Source organism: Myotis myotis, unplaced genomic scaffold (genome assembly GCF_014108235.1).
Source record: "Myotis myotis isolate mMyoMyo1 unplaced genomic scaffold, mMyoMyo1.p scaffold_m19_p_3, whole genome shotgun sequence".
Classification (NCBI taxonomy): domain Eukaryota; kingdom Metazoa; phylum Chordata; class Mammalia; order Chiroptera; family Vespertilionidae; genus Myotis; species Myotis myotis.
Window position 1 is genome coordinate 91,960,308 of NW_023416335.1, and position 20,493 is coordinate 91,980,800.

The window sequence follows — 20,493 nt, forward strand, 5'->3', positions numbered from 1 at the left end:
GCCTCACCTCCACCAACGGGGCCCTCAGACACCACCCAGGATCCTACAGCTACTCTGGCCAGAGACCTGTTGCCTCAGCTGCCGACCCACGGACACTGGGACTCCAGCCTCCCCTCTGAGGGCTACTGTGAGTTCCGGAGCGAGCACCCCTCCTGCCTACCAGACCCTTTAGCCCTGGACACCAAGACCGCACCAGCAGCCCCTGCCCACCACTGCCCGAGGAGCAGCCGCTGTCCCGTGAGCCCCCGAAGGAGCAGTCGTCAACCAGCGACAGCACGAGGAGCTGTCGCCTTGCAACCACGAGAGGAACAGCCGCAGCCCACAACCACCAGAGGAGCAGTTGACCTGCAAGCAGCCACCACCAACGATGGCCCGAGAAGCAGCCACCCTGCAAACGCGCAAGGAGCAGCCACTGCGGGAACTCCCAAGGGAGCAGCCGCAACCCGTAACCACATGAGGAACAGCAGCCCCATAACTGCCGAGGGCCAGCCACCACCTGTGACCACCCAAGGAGGAGCCACCCGACTACCATGCAAGGAGCAGCTGCCCAAGACTGCGTGAGGAGCGGCTGCCCCACGAGCAGCCGCTGCCCAAGACCACACAAGGAGCAGTGGCCCCTCAACCACACAAGGAGCAGCTGCCCCACAACCACCCAAGGAGCAGCCACCACCCGCAACCGCCCGAGGAGCAGCTGCCACCCACGACAAGGCAACCTGCCACCAACCACAAGCTGCAGCCACAGGCCCCACATGTCTCAACACCTAGATCATTTGGTGAGAGCAAAAATGGGGAGACAGAAGAACCCCCGCCAAAGGAAAGAAAAGAAGGAACAGCCAGAAAAGGAAATAATGAAACGGAGGCATGCAATGTGTCAGAAAAAAAGACTTATGCATAAGGGTCATACAGTTCATAAACCGGAGGAATGAGAAAATCAACAACCTATGTAAGAATCAGGAGAAAATAAAGAGTGATATTGCTACAATAAAAAACATTATGGATGTTTTCAACAGTAGACTAGGAAAGCGGAAGACTGAATTACCAAATTAAAAGACAGGCAAGCAAAACACACCCAATCTGAACTAAAATTGGAGAAAAAAAAGTCGAAAGACAGGAGAGCCTGAGGGAGCTTTGGGACAAATAAAACGAAGCAACATACGTATATAGGGGTGCCAGAAGGACAAGAGGAGGAGCCAGGGTTAGAAAACCTATTTGAAGAAATAATGTAAGAAAACTTCCCTGAATTGAGGAAGAAAAAAGCCACACAGAGAGTCCCAACCAAGACGAACCCCAAAAGACCCACACCAAGACACGCCGTAATTACAATGGCAACTGTTAATGACAAAGAGAGAATGTTAAAGGCTGCAAGAGAGAGACAGACAGTTACCTACAATGGATCTCCCATCACATTATCAAATGATTTCTCAACAGAAACACATCAGGCTAGAAAGGAATGGAAGGAAGTATACAAAGTGATGAAAAGCAAGGGACTGAATCCAAGAATACTCTATCCAACAAGGCTATCATTCAAAATTGAAGGAGAAATCAGGAGCTTCACAAACAAAAAAAGGCTAAGGAAGTTTATCAGTACCAAGGCAGCAATGCAGGAAATGCTAAAGGGACTGATGTAAAAAGAAGAAAAACAAAAGGGAAGAAGGAACATGGCACAAAAAATAAAAATGGCTATAAACAAGTACTTATCAATAACTTTAAACGTAAATAGCCTAACTGCTCCAATCAAAAAACACCAAGTGGCTGAATGGATAAGAAAACATGACCCATACATATGCTGTCTACAAGAGACCCACCTCAGAACAAGAAACTCACACAGACTGAAAGTGAAGGGATGAAAAATATCTTTCAGGAAAATAGAAATGAAAAAAACAAAACAAAAAAAAAAGCCAGGGTAGCAATACTTATATCTGACAAAATAGACCTCAAAGTGAAGGCCATAACAAGAAATAAAGGCGGCCACCTTATAATACTAAAGAGATCAATATAACAAGAGGATATAATTCTGGTAAACATATATGCACCCAATCCAGGAGCACTCAAATACATTAAAAAAAAACTTCTGTAACATATCAAGGGAGAGATCGACAGCAATACGATCATAGTAGGGGACTTTAATACCCCACTGACATCACTAGATAAATCCTCTAGACAACAAATCAGCGAAGAAACAGCAATCCTAAATGACTCACAAGGTCAGATGGACTTAATTGACATCTTCAGAACATTTCATCCCAAAGCTACAGAATATACATTCTTCTCAAGTGCACATGAAACATTTTCAGATAGACCACATATTGGGTCATAGGCAAAGTCTCTCAAAATTCAAGAAGATTGAAATCATATCAAGCATCTTCTCAGACCACAATGGCAAAATTTTAGAAATCAACTAAAATAAAAACAATAAAAAAAATTCAAACACTTGGAGGCTGAATAGCATGCTATCCTATATACTAAAAGGGTAATATGCAAATTGACCCTAACAGCAGAACGACTGGGAAAGACTGGTCACTATGATACACAATGACCACCTGTGGGCAAACGTTCAATGCAGAAGCTGCCCCCTGGTGGTCAGTGCACTCCCACAGGGGGAGCTCTGCTCAGCCACAAGCCAGGCTGATGGTTGCCAGCACAGCGGTGGTGGCGGGAGAGGCTCTAAGCAGCGCTAAGGATGTCCGACTGCAGCTTAGGTCTGCTCCCTGCTGGCAAGTGGACATCCCCCAAGGGCTCCTGGGCTGCCAGAGGGGGGATGTCTGACTGCCAGCTTAAGCCCGATCCCCTGGGGAGCGGGCCTAAGCCAGCAGATGGACATCCTCCAAGGGGTCCCAGGCTGCGAGAGGGCACAGGCCGGCTGAGGGGACCCCCCCCACCCCCCGAGTGCACAAATTTTTGTGCACCAGGCCTCTAGTTAAATAATAACTGGGTTACTGAAGAAAGCCAAGATGGTGGCATAAGTAAACACCTATACTTGCTGCTTCTCACAACCACATCAAAATTACATCTAAAAGGCAGAACAACTATCATCCAGAACCACAGGAAAGCTGGAAGAGTGGAAGTTCCACAACTAGAGAGATGAAGAAAGCACATTGAGACTGGTAGGCAGTGCGGATGCGCAGAACAGGCTGGCACCCAGGTGTACAGCTTTTTCAATCGGGAGGGAGATACAAGCTCCAGCTTGCTCTGAACTCCAGTTCCAGGCAAGACTCTGGGTGACCCAGACTCATACAGGAGAAACTGGACTGTCTGGCATAGGGACAGGAATGCAAGGGTGGCTTTCTTTTAGAGGTGCTTACAGCAATCATTATTCCTGTGCAGGGAGGTGGGGATGCGGGGACCTCTCCAGTGCAGGGCTGACTGGCAGCCATTGCTGTTTGCTCCACCCTGGTGATACCCTGAGACCCAGCCCCACCCAATTTACAACCCCATCCAAGCTGTGCACAGTGGCTTTTGCATATGAATGGCCAGTCCTTTCTCAGCCTAAAACCTGTCAAACAGGCAGCAGCTGGGTCAGGGAGCCCCAAAGCAATCAATCCAGCAGCAGCAGCCTGCCTTGTTACGAAGCTGGGCCTTGTCTGGGCACTTCCAAACCCAATACAAAGAGGAAGAATCTGAAGATCTCTCTATAGCTCCTGCTGGGTGGCCCCAGACAGTGGCTGACTTTGTATCTCCTTGGAGATTCAAGAGCCAGTGTACCCAGTGGTCAGTGTGAGACCATACTGGATTATAACTCTTCACATCCATAAGAGACACATTCCAGGGGCACACTCAGTGAGCACCAAAGCCCCACTGAAGCAAGTCCTGCCCCTAAAGGGTGTCTCCTGCACAGCAGCTCTTCCAGTGTAAACATAGCTGGTACTCACAGCCAATCAGCCTGGAGGTCAATTCCTCCCAGTAATACCAACAGCAATCAAGGCTTAACTACAACAAAACTGTGCACACAGCCCACAAAGGGGTGCACCAAGAGCGGCCACCTCAGGTGACTGGGGAGGCTGAGCCACTGGGTCCTATAGGACACCTACCACACAAGGTCACTCTATCAACTCAAGGAGACTTAGCAGCTACCCAATACATAGAAACCAACACAGGGAAGCAGCCAAAATGCGGAGACAAAGAAACATGTCAAAAATGAAAGAACTGGATAAAAGCAAAATACTGGATATAGAGTTCAAAATCATGGTTATAAGGTTATTCAAAAATCTTCTAGAAACCTTCAAGGATCTTACTGAGAATGCCAAAAAAAATAAAAAGGAAAAAGGACCAGTCGGAAATTAGGCATACACTGACTGAAATAAATACAGAGATTCAACAGTAGACTAGAGGATCCCAAGAATAAAGTCAAAGATTTGAAATACAAGGAAGCAGCCCTAGCTGGTTTGGCTCAGTGGATAGAGCGTCAGTCTGCAGACTCAAGGGTCCCGGGTTCGATTCCGGTCAAGGGCATGTACCTTGGTTGCGGGCACATCCCCAGTAGGGAGTGTGCAGGAGGCAGCTGATCGATGTTTCTCTCTCATCGATGTTTCTAACTCTCTATCCCTCTCCTTTCCTCTCTGTAAAAAAATCAATAAAATATATTTTTAGAAAAAAATACAAGGAAGCAAAAAACACCCAACCGGAAAAGAAAAAAGAAAAAAGAATCCAAAAATATGAAGATAGTGTAAGGAGCCTCTGGGACAACTTCAAGCGTACAAACATCTGAATTATGGGGGTGTCAGAAGAAGAGAGAGAACAAGATATTGAAAACCTATTTGAAAAAATGACAGAAAACTTCCCCTACCTGGTGAAAGAAATAGACTTACAAGTCCAGGAAGCGCAGAGAACCACAAACAAGAGGAATCCAAAGAGGACCACACCAAGACACATCATAATTAAAATGCCAAGGGCAAAAGACAAAGAGAGAATCTTAAAAGCAACAAGAGAAAAATAGTTACCTACAAGGGAAAACCCATAAAACTATCAGCTGATTTCTCAACAGAAACTATGCAGGCCAGAAGGGAGTGGCAAATAATATTCAAAGTGATGAATAGCAAGAACCTACAACCAAGATTACTCTACCCAGCAAAGCTATCATGTAGAACAGAAGGTCAGATAAAGAGCTTCACAGACAAGAAAAAGCTAAAGGAGTTCATCACCACCAAACCAGTATTATACGAAATGCTGAAGGGTATTCTTTAAGAAGAGGAAGAAGAAAAAGGTAAAGATAAAAAATTATGAACGAAGTGACAACAAATACATATCTATTAACAAGTGAATCTAAAAATCAAATGTATAAAAAATCTGATGAACAGAACAAACTGTAATAGAATCAGGGGCATGGAAAGGGAGTCTCGGGGGGGAAGAGGGTATGGGGTGCAGGAAGATATTGGACAAAGAGCTTACACCTATGGACGAGGACAATGCGGGCGGCGGGGGGCAGCAAAGGCCTGGGGAGGGGTGGGAACCGGGTGGAGGGGAGCTATAGGGGAAAAAAGAGGCACATTTGTAATAATCTGAACAATAAAGATTTTAAAAATAAATAAATAATAATTGGGTTACGAAAGAGATCAAAGAAGAAATGAATAACATCCTGGAGCCGTAGCTGGTTTGGCTCAGTGGGTAGAGCATCGGCCTGCAGACTGAGAGGTTCCAGGTTCGATTCCGGTCAAGAGCAGGTACCTTGGTTGCGGGCACATCCCCAGTGGGGGGTGTGCAGGAGGCAGCTGATCGATGTTTCTCTCTCATTGATGTTTCTAACTCTCTATCCCTCTCCCTTCCTCTCTGTAAAAAATCAATAAAATGTATTTTTTTAAAAAAAGGCCAAGAGACATATGAAAACATGCTCAAGACACTAATCATCCGAGAGATGCAAATCAAAATAACAATGAGGTACCATCTCATACCTGTCAGAATGGCTATTATCAACAAATCAACAAATGACAAGTGCTTGCAAGGATGCAGAGAAAAAGGAACCTTCTTGCACTGCTGGTGGGAATGCAAACTGGTGCAGCCACTGTGGAAAACAGTATGGTGTTTCCTCAAAAAATTAAAAATGGAACTTCCATTTGACCTAGTAATCCCACTTTTAGGGATATATCCCAAGAAAACAAAAACAACAGTCACAAAGGACATATGCACCCCTATGTTCACAGCAGCACAATTTACAATAGCTAAGATTTGGAAACAGCCTAAGAGACCATCAGCAGATGAGTGGATTAGAAAACTGTGGTACATCTACACAATGGAATACTATGATGCTGTAAAAAAGAAGGAATTCTACCATTTGCAACAGCATGGATGGAACTGGAGAACACATTATGCTAAGCGAAATAAGTCAGTCAGAGAAAGATAAATATCACATGATTTCACTCATTTGTGGAATATAATGAACAACATAAACTGATGAACATAAATAGAACCAGAGTCATAGAAGCATCGAACAGACTGTCCAACCTATGAGGGAAGGCAGGGAGTGATAGGGTCAGAGATCAACCAAAGAACATGTATGCATCCATATGAGCATTACCAATGGACATAGATGGGGGGGGGGGGAACAAGGGGGGGGAGTGAGGGCATGTGCTGGGGGGTGGGGGCAGATGGGGAGAGATCAATGGGGAAAAAAGGAGACATGTAATATTTTTAAAAATAAAGAATTTAAATTATAAAAAAAAAAGTGAACATTTAGTCAATTCAGTACTAGTTCAGATGCCTGGAAGCAGCATGCAACCAGAAGGCAGTTTAGTATATTAGTTAAGAGCACAGGCTTTGAAGTCAATTAGACCTAGGTTTGAGTTTGAAGTACATTACTTCCTACCTTGGATAAGTAAAAAGAATAATGTTAGTTTTTCATGGGGTTGTTGTAAGTGTATCAAGAAGTGGACTATGTCTTTTGCCTATAGTCTCAGAATTTCAGTTTAAGCCTCAAAATTGAGAACAATAGGCAATATGCAACTCTAAATTACAAAGAGTACAGCAAACGAGCAAACATGCCATGTGAACTCTAGGGTTTGCTAAGAAAGGCCAGACTACTCAGCCTACCCAGTCTACATTGAAAATCAGGAGATCTTTGGGAGGGAGGAAAGTTGTGAGTTTTCACCTTGGTAGGAATGTTTCTCTTCATCCTGATGAGAGGCCAACTCTGCCCCCAAATCAAGTGAGGGGCACTCCAAGAGAATTAGTCCTGGAGACCGGGTGTGACTCCCAAGAAGGAGATACTGGTCATGTCACTCCCCTGCTGAAGACATGCATGGTGAGTTGCAGAAACTCAAAGGCCTATCTCAATGCACCAGAGTAGAGGTGGCAGGAGGGTTAAGAGCCCTTGGTGTGTAGGGATGCATGTGACACAGAAGCTGATTCTTATCCCCACTTTGGAAATTTGGAAGGAAAGAGACTGGCTAGAGCAGCCCACAATAATTGAGCAAGGAAAAAGGGCAGCAGTGAACACATTATTCCCATTGTGAATTTCCTATGGGCCAAGCAGATGCTGCAACAGACTGCTGGGGACCCCAGCAGAAAGAAAATGTAGGGTGGTGTGCTAAAAGCAAGAGCTAGCAGAGGGGAACCAGTGTCATAATAAGTCAGTCACCTATGTCAGGGAATTGTGTGGTGTAGAAATCCTTGAAAGACTTCCAGACAACCAACAAACATATCCTGAGAAAGAGAGCACACAGATGAATAATGCATCCAGAGAGCACCAACTGATGGATTCCAGCAGCACCAGTCCTTAAAAGGTTTGCCCACTTCCCTCCTTCCCCAATATACTGTAAAAGTAAAGAAATTAGAAACAGTGAGGAGTAAATGAAAAAGAGCAAAACAATGGCTCATACCTCCTTTCCCCATCATAGATCAGAGATAAATACTCGAAAGTGGATAATTGCCAAAATGTGATTTATTTTTATAATCAAGAGACAGGAAAACAACAGAATTTACAGGAAATATCATGAAGCAGCAGAAATAGGAAAGACAAATTATGTTTGAAAACAACAGGAGAAAATAAAGCCATTTCCTGTGGGGTTTTTTCCCCTAAAATTTAGCCCACTCAGTATACCAGTTATATAAAGATAAGTAAAAACATACATGTCAAGAACTTAGCATGATATCTAGCACTTAGTAAAACTCATTACAGTCCAATGTTGGCTCGTATCAGTCAATAATTCAGTCAAGATTTCAATATTACCTTGTGTTATTGTTAAGATTGCTATCTCTGGCCATTTCTCTAGTAATTATACATTCTAAGTGGAGCTTAGTTTGTGATCTAATTTTGGCTAATGCCCAAAAAAAAATTGACAAAGTTATATGGTATACCTTCTGGGCAACTTGCTTCTTAATCTAGAAATTTTATTATTTATTAACTGATGATCTACCTTAATTCCCTGAAAATTATAAACTTACAGATGCTCTTTAAATTCTGAAGACCATTAAAAAATTCCACATGGTAAAGATCATAAGAATTCCACAGTTTATAAAGAACAAAGTCTGTTAAAAGGCACTAGGATCAGAGCATTTGAGATCTTGCTCTCCAGCAAATATCATGTTTGGCTCAAATAAACTCATAAAATTTCTCAAAAAAAAAGAAAAAAGCACTAGGATAATTTCCCTACTTCTACCATTTTATAAAAAATAGGTGAACCAGAGGATTCCAAAATGTTGGCGGAGTAAGTGGAAGCTACACTAACACTCTCCCAGGGCCAAACTGGAAATACAATTAAATTACAGAAAAACTACCCTGAAAAATCAACTGAAGACTAGCTGGAGAGACCTTGAAAATCAAAGATGGAAAGTGAAGACCACATAGAGACTGGTAGGAAGGGCAGAGGTGTGAAAGGGCTGGCTGGACTCCCACAGACAGCAGCTGAAGTTCCTGAGGGGTATCTCAGCTGTGGGGGGTTCCCACTGAGAACTCTGGGGTCTAATCCCCAAGCTGGGCTCCCCAGCCCAGAGCACCAGAGTGAGAAAGGTACCCACTTAACATCTGGCTGTGAAAAGGAGCAGGACTGCTGTCTGCCAACAAGAGATGGCTGGAAATGCAGGCACCGTCTTAAAGGGCCAGTGCACAAAATTTCATGTGCAGCCACTCTCCTTAGGCTTCGGCAGAGGGAGCGGAATGGACTAGAGCAGTGTGAGCAAAAGCCAGGACTCGGTGCACTGGGGTTGGAGCTCAGAGAGCAGCCACCCCAGCCTGCTATGCTGAGTCATTCCCTCACCATTCCCTCATGCTGCAGAAGAGATTTTTCTCAGGCAGACCTTTGCTATTCAGGCAGTTTTTGCCTGAGGGGAAGGCAATTGCCTCACCCTGTTGGAAGACCTCTCACTCCACCCTGTAGTCCAAGCATGTTAAACTCAAAGGCTAACAGGGGCCAAATAAACAAGGTTTAAGTTTATGTGAGCCGCAAAAAAACAAAAGCTTCTATTTTCATAAAAAGTAGGTTTATTTCTATAGAGACATGCTGAATACAAAGGGCTAAAGTAAATGAGTAATCATTAACATAAAATAACAGAACATTTTAATAAAAATTAATATTTTTTCTTGAACATTAACTTACCAGACCCTGAATAACTGCACAAATTAGTAAGTGTCAAATAAACCTATTTTTCTTGTTCTCCGAAAGCAAAATATTTCCTGTTGCACACACCAAACAAGTCAGTCCAAGATTAATGACATGGCAAGCGGCTGCTAAAATATTCACTGCTAGTATTAGTGAAGAGAAATGGTGCGCCTGCATGTAAGACATGTAAGGGAAATGATTGCAACATGATTATAGTAATCAGTCATTAGCGAGCATTGTAGTTCATTATTAATAATTACGTATAACAGTTTATTGTAAAAATTAAGTTACGAAATTTTCATTAAAACATTTCTTACATACTATCATATTGGCTGGGCCACAAAAATATTTGTTGTGGGTCGCATGTGGGCTGTGAGTTTGACATGCTTGCTGTAGTTGATAGCCTGAGGCTAATCAAGTCTGAGTGTCAATGTGACTGCAGGCAGAGGCAGCTCTCTGGAGGCTTTAAGTATTTGTGTGATCCAATCCTGGGCACGAAATTAGGAAAAGCAGACGGTGGTTCACACCGTGGTTCTTTCCAAAGGCACCCAGCCCCCATAGAGGGAGCCACAACCTGTGGGCTGCTGATAGCTTGAAACAGGGGACTCAGGGCCAGTCACAAACAGCATCTGATGTTGTTCTGCACTAGAGATTGGGAGGCGTAGCAGATCTACCTAATAGGTAGCCAAAATGGGGAGACAAAAAGAAACTCCAAATGAAAGAACAAGAGAATTTTACAGAAGAAGAGCTAAACGAAATGGAGATAAGAAATTTACCAGACATAGCGTTCAGAATAATGGTGGCAGAGATGCTCACCAATATGAATAAAGATATAAAAACTATGAAGAATGACACAGCACTAATAAAGAGCACATTGGAAGGAATACACAGCAGATTAGGGGAAGCCAGTGATCGGATCAGTGAATTAGAAGACAGGATAGGAAAAAATCACTCAATCAGAAAACCAAAAAGAAAAAAAACAAAATTTAAAAACAGGGGACAGCTTAAGGGAGCTGTGGAACAACCTGAAACATTATAATATTAACATCATTGGAATACCAAAAGGAGATGAAAGTTAGCAAGGGATAGAAAACGTGTTTGAATAAATGGCAGAAAACTTCCCTAACCTGGTGAAAAAAAAAGTCACACAAGTTCAGGAGGCACAAAGAGTCCCAAGCAAGAAGAACCCTAAAAGGCCCATGCTCTGACACATCATAATTAAAATGCCAAAAATTAAAGACAAAGAGAAAATCTTAAAGGCAGCAAGAGAAAAGCAAACTGTTACCTACACAGGAGTTCCCATAAGACTGTCACCTGATTTCTCATCAGAAACTCTACAGGCCAGAAGGGAATGGCATAATGTATTCAAAGTAATGAAAAGCAAGGATCTGAAATCAAGATTACTATATCCAACAAGACTATCATTCAAAGCTGATGGTGAAATAAAGAGCTTCCCAGACCAAAAAAAAAAAAAAAAGGCTAAAGGAGTATATAATCACCAAACAAGCATTGCAAGAAATTCTAAAGAGACTGCTGTAATGAGAAGAAATAGAGAGAGAAAGAAACATAGGTAATGGCAATAAATAAGTACCTATCAAACAATAACCTTAAATGTAAAAGGGTTAAGTGCTCCAGTCAAAAGACCTAGGATAACTGAATGGATTCAAATACGTGACCCACTTATGTGCTATCTACAAGAGACCCAACTCAGAACAAAAGACTCACACAGGATGAGAGTGAAGGGATTGAAAAAAAGCTTCAATGCAAATAGAAACAAAAAAAAGCTGGAGTAGCAACACTCATATCAGACAAAATAGACTTCAAAATGAAGGCCATCAAAAGAGACAACAAAGGCCACTACATAATATTAAAGGGATCGATGCAACATGAGTTTATAAACCTGATAAACATATTTGCACCCAATACAGGAACACCTAAATATATATTAAAAAAACACACACAACTTCTAGAGGAGTTTAAGGGAGGGATTGACAGCAATACAGTCATAGTAGGGGACTTTAACACCCCCTGGCTTCACTGGATAGATCTTCTAGACAAAAAATTAACAAGGAAACAGTGACTGTAAATGATACACTGGATTAGATGGATTTAATTGACATTTATAGACCATTCCACCCCAAAGGTATGAAATATACATTCTTCTAGAGTGCACATGGGTCATTCTCAAAGACAGACAACATACATGTTAGGGCACAAAACAAGTCTCTACAAGTTCAAGAAAATTTAAATCATATCAATCATCTTCTCAGATCACAATGGAATAAAATTAGAAATCAACTAAAACAATTACACCCAAAAACATTCAAACACATGTAGGCTAAATAGCATGTTATTAATCAATAAATGGGTTACCCAAGAGATCAAGAAAGAAACCAAAAACTTCCTGGAAACAAATTAAAATGAGCACACAAAATCTATGGGACACGGTGAAAGCAGCCCTAAAGGGAAATTCATAGCACTACAGGCCTACCTCAAGAAACAAGATAAATCCTATATAATAAAAGGGTAATATGCAAATTGACACTAATGGCAGAACCGGGAATGACTGGGAACGACCCGTCGCTATGACACGCACTGACCACCAAGGGGCAGATGCTCAACGCAGGAGCTGCCCCCTGGTGGTCAGTGCACTTCCACAGGGGGAGCGCTGCTCAGTCAGAAGCTGGCTCATGGCTGGCCAGCGCAGCAGTGGTGGTGGGAGCCTCTCCCACCTCTGTGGCAGCACTAAGGATGTTGGACATCCCCTGAGGGCTCTCAGCTGCCAGAGGGATATCTGACTGCCATCTTAGGCCCGAGCCCCCCAGGAAGTGGGCCTAAGCCATCAGTCGTACATCCCCCAAGGGGTCCTGGACTGTGAGAGGGCGCAGGCCGGGCTGAGGGACCGGCCCCCCACACCCTAAGTGCACAAATTTTCATGCAGTAGGCCCCTAGTTAATAATAAATTACAACTTAAAGAATTAGAAAGAGAACAACAAGAAAAGCACAGAGTAAGTAGATAGAAGAAAATAAATATTAGAGCAGAAATAAATGACATAGAGGCTAAAAATACAGTCTAAAAAAATCAATGAAACCAAGAGCTGGTTCTTTGAAAAGATAAACAAGATTTATGAACCATTAGCCAGACTCATCAAGAAACAAAGAGAGAGTCCGAGCGAGTCTCCACAACTGTCTCCTTGTGGTGTGATCCTCGAGCCTCTTCCCGTGGCGGCAGCGGCTGCCGCGGTGGCAACAGGAGGGAGCAGAAGCGAGCAGGCAGCAGGCTCCACGGAGAGCGGCGGATGCCGGAGCAGAGGTAGCACTTCCTCCACAGTACCCGGGCTCCAGTGACCCATGCTCTTGCCTTGCCCCGCGTCGGAGCGGCTGCCGGTTCCAGGACTGACTGGCCTCGCTGCCCACCCCGCGCCACTGCCTCACCTCCCGACACCCCTGCACCCGACTCGCCTGGGTCCCACTTCCCGGGGGGTGGCGGTGTCTGGAGGAGAATCGGCCGCCAGAGCTCACCTCTAAGATGAAGTTCAAGCTCAACCAGACACGGACCTACAACCACAAGGGCTTCAAGAAGTGGACATCGTGCCTGTGCTTCTGGACCAAGCAGGAGGACAAGGTGTTATTGGTGAGCAGTAGTTGGTACCCAGACAAATGGGCGAGGAGGAGCCTGGCAGTGCTGCGATGAGGGAGGTTTATAAAGAGGCTGGAGTCAAAAGAAAATTGAGCAGACTCCTGGGCATATTAGAGAACCAAGACCAAAAGCACAGAACATATGTCTATGTTCTTATTGTCACTGAAATATTAGAAGATTGGGAAGATTCTGTTAATATAGGAAAGAAGAGAGAGTGGTTCAAAGTAGCAGATGCCATCAAAATTCTCCAATGTCATAAGCCTGTGCATGCAGAGTATCTGGAAAAACTAAAGCCGGGCTGTTCTCCATCCAATGGAAATTCCACAGTCTCTTCTCTCCCAGATAATAACACCTTATTTGTAACTGCTGCACAGACCTCTGGCTTGCCATCTACTATAAGATAGAATGGGAGGTCATCTCCCACCATGTGCAATCTCATGGGAGAGGCTTCTTTATTTTCCTTGGTAAACATCTGAATAATGCTTGCAAACTGTCTGAATTTGCAATACAAGGTTTTCAAACAAGTTGCATGTTTTCCAGATGCTTTTGAATCTTTTTTTTAATAGTGTAAAATATTTTAATAAGCCAAAGCCATGTGGAGTGTTTTTTAGATGCCTTAACTGTGCCCCCAACCCCATCCCACCCTCCGTGTTATTTTGGTTGTCATTTTTTTCAGTTTTTTGTCCATTTGATGTCAGTCTGTAGTTTCTGTCAGATCACCTTACTTGTGGGTTTTACCCCCAAATTGTTTTCTCATTCACAGCATTAATGTATTCAACAAATCCTTCTGTTGTGGAAATTTACAAAAATAATTCTTGATGTTACAGGAAAACTTTTTCATAGTAAAAAAAAAACAAAGAAAGAGGACCCAAATAAATAAGATCAGAGACGAAAGCAGAGAAGTAACAACTGATACCATAGAAATACAAAGATTGTAAGAAAATGCTGTAAACAACTATATGCCAACAAGCTGGATAATGTGAACGAAATGGACAAATTCCTAAAAAAAAAAAAAAAAAAAAAAATACAGTCTCCCAAAACTGAATCAGAAAACCTGAATAGGCCAATAACAACTGATAAATAGAAGCAGTAATAAAAAAAAAACAACTCCCAGCAAACAAAAGCTCTGGTCCTAACTTCACAGGAGAGTTTTACCAAAGCTTCAAAAAATAACTAACACCTATCTTTCTCACACTATTCCAAAATATCCAAGAAGAGGAACACTCCCAAGCTCTTTTTATGAGGCCAACATTATCCTAATTCCAAAACCAGATAAAGACACTACAAAGATAACTACAGGCCAACATCCCCAATGAACACAGATGCTAAAATCCTCAACAAATTATGATCAAATCAGGTCTAGAAATATATTAGAAAGAGTATACACCACAACCAAGTGGGATTTATTCTAGGGATGCAAGGCTGTTATAATATTCTGCAAATCAATAAACGTGATACATCACATAAACATGATCATAACAGTAAACACAGAAAAAGCATTTGACAAAATCCAACACCCATCCTATATAATAAAAGGCTAATATGCAAATTGTCCCCTCGACCGGGAATTCAACCAAGAAGCAGGGCCGGCCAGCCAACCGCCTGCGGCCCCTCCCCCCGCTGGCCTGGCCCCATCGACCCTGATTGGAGCAGGCCAGCCGGACCCCACCTGTGCACAAATTTGTGCACTGGGCCTCTAGTTTTTGATAAAAACTCTCAGCAAAGTAGGACTAGAGGATCCTATCTCAACATAATAAAGGCCGTATATGACAAATCTACAGCCAACGTCATAGTCAATGGGCAAACACTAAAACCATTTCCCCTAAGAACAGGAACAAGACTGGGATGCCCACTTTCCCCTGAAAGTCCTAGCCACAAAGATCAGATAAGAAGAAGAAATAAAAGGCATCCAAATTGGTAAGGAGAAAGTAAAACTCTCATTATTCGCGGATGACATATTGTATATAGAAAACCCTAAAGACTCCACACACAAAAAATACTAGCTTTAAAAAAGGAATTTGGCGATGTAGCAGGATATAAAATTAACACTCAGAAATGGATGGCATTTTTATATACCAATAATGAATTCTCAGAAAGAGAAACTCAACAAACAATCCCATTTACCACTGCAACAATAACAAAACAAGAATAAACTTAACCAAGGAGATAAAAGTCTTGTACTCAAAAAACTACAGGATGTTGAAAAAAGAGATAGAGGAAGACATAAGCAAGTAGAAGAATATAGTGTGTTCATGGATTGGGAGAATTAACATCTTTAAAATGTCCATACTATACCCAAAGCAATCTACAGATTCAATGCAATCCCTATTAAAATACCAGAACTAGAATACTCCAAAAAATTTCTACAGAGCCAAAAATGTCCCCGAATAGCCACAGCAATCTTGAGAAAGAAGAGTTGGACGGATCACAATACCAGATATCAAGTTATACTACAAAGCCACTGTAATCAAATCAATTTGGTACTGGCACAAGAACAGGTATATAGATCAATAGAACAGAACAAAGACCCCAGAAATCAACCCAAGCCATTATACTCAATTAATATTTGACAAAGGAGGCAAGAACATACAATGGAGTCAAGACAGTCTCTTCAATAAATGGCGTTGAGAAAATTGGACAGATACATGCAACAAAAATGAAAGTAGAACACCAACTTACACCATACACAAGAATAAACTCAAAATGGATAAAAGACTTAAATTTAAGTCATGAAACCATAAAAATCCTAGAAGAAACCATAGGCAGCAAAATCTCAGACATCTCTCATAGCAATATGTTTACCCACACATCTCCCAGGGGGAAAGGAAAAGTAAGGAGAAAATAAACAAATGGGATGACATCAAAATTAAAAGCTTCTGCACAGCAAAAGAAACCATCAACAAAATGAAAAGGGAGCCCACTGTATGGGAGAACATATTTGCCAATGGTACATCTAACAAAGGGTTATTATCCAAAATATATAAGGTACTCATACAACTTAACAAAAGGAAGACAAACAATCCAATTAAAAGATGGGCAAAAGATCTGAATAGACACTTCTCCAAAGAGGTCATCCAAAAAAATGCTCAAGTCACTGATCATCTGAGAGATGCAAATTAAAATGACAATGAAGTATCACCTCACACCTGTCAGAATGGCTACCATCAACAAATCAACAAATGACAAGTGCTGGCAAGGATGTGGAGAAAGGGAACCCTACTACACTGCTGGTGGGAATGCAGACTGGTGCAGCCATTATGGAAAATAGTACGGAGTTTCTCAAAAAATTAAAAATGAAACTGCCATTTGACCCAGTGATCCCACTTCTAGGAATATATCCTAAGAAACCTGAAACACCAACAGAAAAAATGTATGTACCCCTATGTTCACAGCAGAGCAATTTACAATAGCTAAGATCTGGAAATAGCCCAAGTGCCCATCAGTAAATGAGTGGACCAGAAGCTGTGGCACATTTACACCATGGTTTACTCTGCAGCTGTAAAAAAGAAGGATCTTTTACCCTTTGAGACAGGATTGGAGGGACCTGGAGAGTATTATGCTAAGCGAAATAAGCTAGTCAGAGAAAGACAAGTATCACATGATATCACTCATATTTAATGAACAAAATAAACTGATGAACAAAATAGCTCCAAGGGAATTAGAAACATGGACAACAACGGACTGCAGAATCTCAGAGGGAAAGGGCGGGGGGGGGGGGGGGGGGGGGGGGGATTAACCAAAGAACTTGTATGCATATATGCATAATCCATGGACACAAACAATAGGGTGGTGAAGGCCTAGGGTGGGGGCGGGGGGCAGCTAGAATGGGTCAATGGGGGGAAAAGGAGGACATATGTAATACTTTCAACAATAAAGAAATAGGTGGACCCATATTCTTCAACATACCATGGGTCAGCGTTAGAGATTTGAAAATTTTATTAACCTTTGAATTGCCTCTAAACTGCCCATCTTTGTCTGATATATCAACAAATCACAGAACGCCAAAGCAAAGAGGGACTTTCAAGAGTACTTCGTTGTCCTTCTGCATTTTAAAGATGGGGAAACTGAGGCTCAGAAAGTTTCACTGGTCCGCAACTGGACAATATATCTGCGTACGTTTAAATTACCGGTAAACAGCGCAAATGTCTTAACTGGCAACGCGGGCCTGCTCGAGGTTTATAAACACCGTTTTCGTGTCTTTTCTGTGGAAGCACTAAGAAAAACACCTCTCACAAACCAACCAGTAAGCAGGCGCGGAGATGAAGGCACTCGGCGAGGACCTCCTTTCTCCCCCTTATCCAGCTCCGCGGCCCCCTGTCGGCCGGCGCTCGCGAGCTCCGAGAGAAGCAAAGGGCGCATGCGCGAAAAGGACGCAGCGCGGCACAGGGAACGGGCTGGTCCTCTCGGGCGCGTCCCGCCTCCCCCGGCCGCCCAGGTGGCCGCTTACCCGAACTCCAAATGACCCCCGGGGAGTTGGAAACTGCCAGCTCCAAATGACCCCTTCCTCTTTCCCAGGAGGACACAGCGAGGGTGCCTGCAGCTAGTCACCACTACGCCCACCCCGACTCCAGGCCGGTGGGCTCGCGGCTCGGCGCCGGCCGGCATGGCGCAGGAGGACCGCGAGCCCCTCCTGCTGACGCTCGCCCCGCCCCCAGGGCCGCACCAATCCCGTCCTGCGCCGGCTGCGCGCACGCCCCGTCGGCCCCCCCTCAGGCTCCGTGTCTGGTCAACGGGGGTTACAGCTTGTGAGGCACAGCAGTTGCTCTCAAAAGGACTGTGCAGGTCTTCGTTTTTACTAATGACACTTTCTGTTGCGCTTTCAACATGCTTTACTCTCAGTCCTCCAATCGATGCATTTCCCAGGCACCTGCTTTTATAGAATTGTACCTTTGCACATCCTATTCTTTTTTCTTCAATCTTCATACAGTAAACTCATTCTCACTCTAGTTCAAATCAGTGTGGTACCAGGGCAAGGCACATAAAGTAGAAACACTCTAATATAAATAAAAATATCTCAAATCATGGGGGGAAATAGGACTAAACAATAAGTTGTCCTGGGAGTTTGTAACCTATTTGGGAGGAAAAAGCAGACACTTCCAGTTACCTACCTTTGACCAACACAAAATCCCAGTTGAATCAGAGTTATAATTAAAACAAACTAAAATTCTCTCTCTTTATGGGGAGTGTTAATTTTTTTAAAATTATCATAGCCCTAGCCGGCTTCGCTCAGTGGGTAGAGCGTCAGCCTGCGGACCGATGGGTCCCAGGTTCGATTCCGGCCAAGGGCACATGCCTGGGTTGTGGGCTCTATCCCCAGTAGGGGGTGTGCAGGAGGCAGCCGATCAATGATTCTCTCTCATCATTGATGTTTCTATCTCTCTTTCCTTCTCCCTTCCTCTCTGAAATCAATAAAGAAATATATTTTAAAAAGATAAATAAATAAAAATTATCATAAATTGTTTTACTTCTACCAAAGTAATACGCACAGAATTTAACAAGGTCAAATGGCACCAAAAAAAAAAAAAAAAATGGCAACAAGAACAATTTTACCCTCTAATTCTCTTTCCAACCACTTCTAATTCTTTAAACTGTTATTTTTATACATATTTACATTATTACTACATTTTTTAAAGTATATTTTTTTATTGATTAAAGAGAGGAAGGGAGAGAGAGCCAGAAATAGAAACATCAATGATGAGAGAGAATCATTGATCAACTGCCTCCTGCATGGCCCCCACTGGGGACCAAGCCTTCAACCAAGGCATGTGCCCTTGGCCAGAATCAAACTTGGGACCCTTCAGCCACAGGCCAATGCTCCATCCACTGAGTCAAACCAGCCAGGGCTATTACTACATATTTTTAAGAAATATATTTATTCTGAATTTTGTAATGAAATGTGGCTTTTGGGGTGCAGACTTCTTGTGGGTCCTTGTCCGACAAAGTTGAAGAATAAATTCATGGACTAACATATTTCTTTAATACAAGTGTAGAAGTTTATTGGAAGCATATACAAACTCCATCTGGCCAGGGGGGCCCCCAAATAGGAAAAGCCTCCTCTCTCTCTCTCTCTCTCTGGAAAAAAAAAAAAAATCCAAAATCTAAAATCTGTCTTGTGTCCCTTTGTCTCCGGTTTATATATGCTGCAGTTCTCTGTCTGAACCTGATCCTTTTCAATTGGTTCCTTTCCTTAATTTAGGACCCCCGTGCTTTCCTCATTGGTCACTCTGTTATCCTATCTAATAAAAGAGAAACATGGTAATTGGCGTACAACCGCTACCCTTCCCATTGGCTAATCAGCAAGATATGCAAATTAACTGCCAACCAAGATGGCGGCCGGCAGCCAGGCAGCTTGAAACTAACATGAGGTTTGCTTGCTTCAGTGACGGAGGACTCCATCATTCCCCGCCTGCCTTGCCGGCCTCTGAGCCTGCAGTTTAAGAAACATTGTAACAAATATAGAAGCTAAACAAAACCCCAGAAACCTGCTTTCAGTGAGCCCGGGATCTCAGAGCTGGAGTTGATACAGAGTTTCGATTATAGAACACAAACAAACCAGATACCTGCTTTCAGAGCTGGAGCCAGAGCTAAAGCTGAAAGCCTCAGAGCTGGATCCAGAGCTAAAGCTGGCCGAGAATGAAAAAAAGAAAAGAAAAAAAGGAGCAGTTGGGAGCTTCAGTCAGCCTGAAAACAGCCCTCAGCCCCTCACCCAGACTGGCCAGGCACCCCAGTGGGGACCCCCACCCTGAAGGGTGTGTGGCCAGCTGCAAACAGCCATCATCCCCTCACCCAGGCTGGCCAGGCCCCCCAGTGGGGACCTCCACCCTGATCCAGGACATCCTTCAGGGCAAACCAGCCAGCCCCACCCATGCACCAGGCCTCTATCCTATATAGTAAAAGGGTAATATGCCTCCCAGCACCAGGATCAGTGGAGCCACGAGGCCTCCCAGCACCGGGATCAGCGGAGCCAAGAGGCCTCCCAGCACCGGGCTCAGCCTAACAGGGGGCAGCGCCCAAAACCCCTGATCGCCCTGCGGCTCTGTGTGTGACAGGGTGCAGCTCCCCAACCCCCTGATTGGCCCTGCTCGGTGTGTGGCAGGTTGCGGCGCCCCAATCCCCCCCCCCCCATGGGCCCTGCTCTGTGTGTGATGGGGTAGAGCCATAACCTCCCCATCGGCCCTGCCCTGAGTGTGTGAGTGGCGGCGCCCCAACCCCCTGGTGGGCCCTGCTCTGTGGGTGATAGAGGGTGGCGCCCCAACTACCCTCCCCACGGGCCCTACTCTGTGCGTGATGGGGTAGAGCCATAACCTCCCCATCAGCCCTGCCCTG

The 20,493-nt window shown here is 43.8% G+C and overlaps 1 protein-coding gene and 1 pseudogene across 3 annotated transcripts in view; one reads left to right on the top strand and one right to left on the bottom strand.

The window, feature by feature from the left end:
* Positions 1-17,811, bottom strand: part of NUDT15 (nudix hydrolase 15) — a 45,634-nt gene extending 27,823 nt beyond the window's left edge. For all 3 annotated transcript variants that reach the window (XR_004965999.1, XM_036298690.1, XM_036298691.1), the window contains exon 1: positions 17,615-17,811. Coding sequence is in view for 2 of the 3 variants with exons in the window: in XM_036298690.1 (XP_036154583.1) it covers positions 17,615-17,772 (158 nt within the window). In the remaining variant the exon portion in view is untranslated. The remainder of the gene's footprint in view (positions 1-17,614) is intronic.
* LOC118650330 lies at positions 13,057-13,626 on the top strand (annotated as a pseudogene).
* Positions 17,812-20,493: the final 2,682 nt, after the last annotated feature.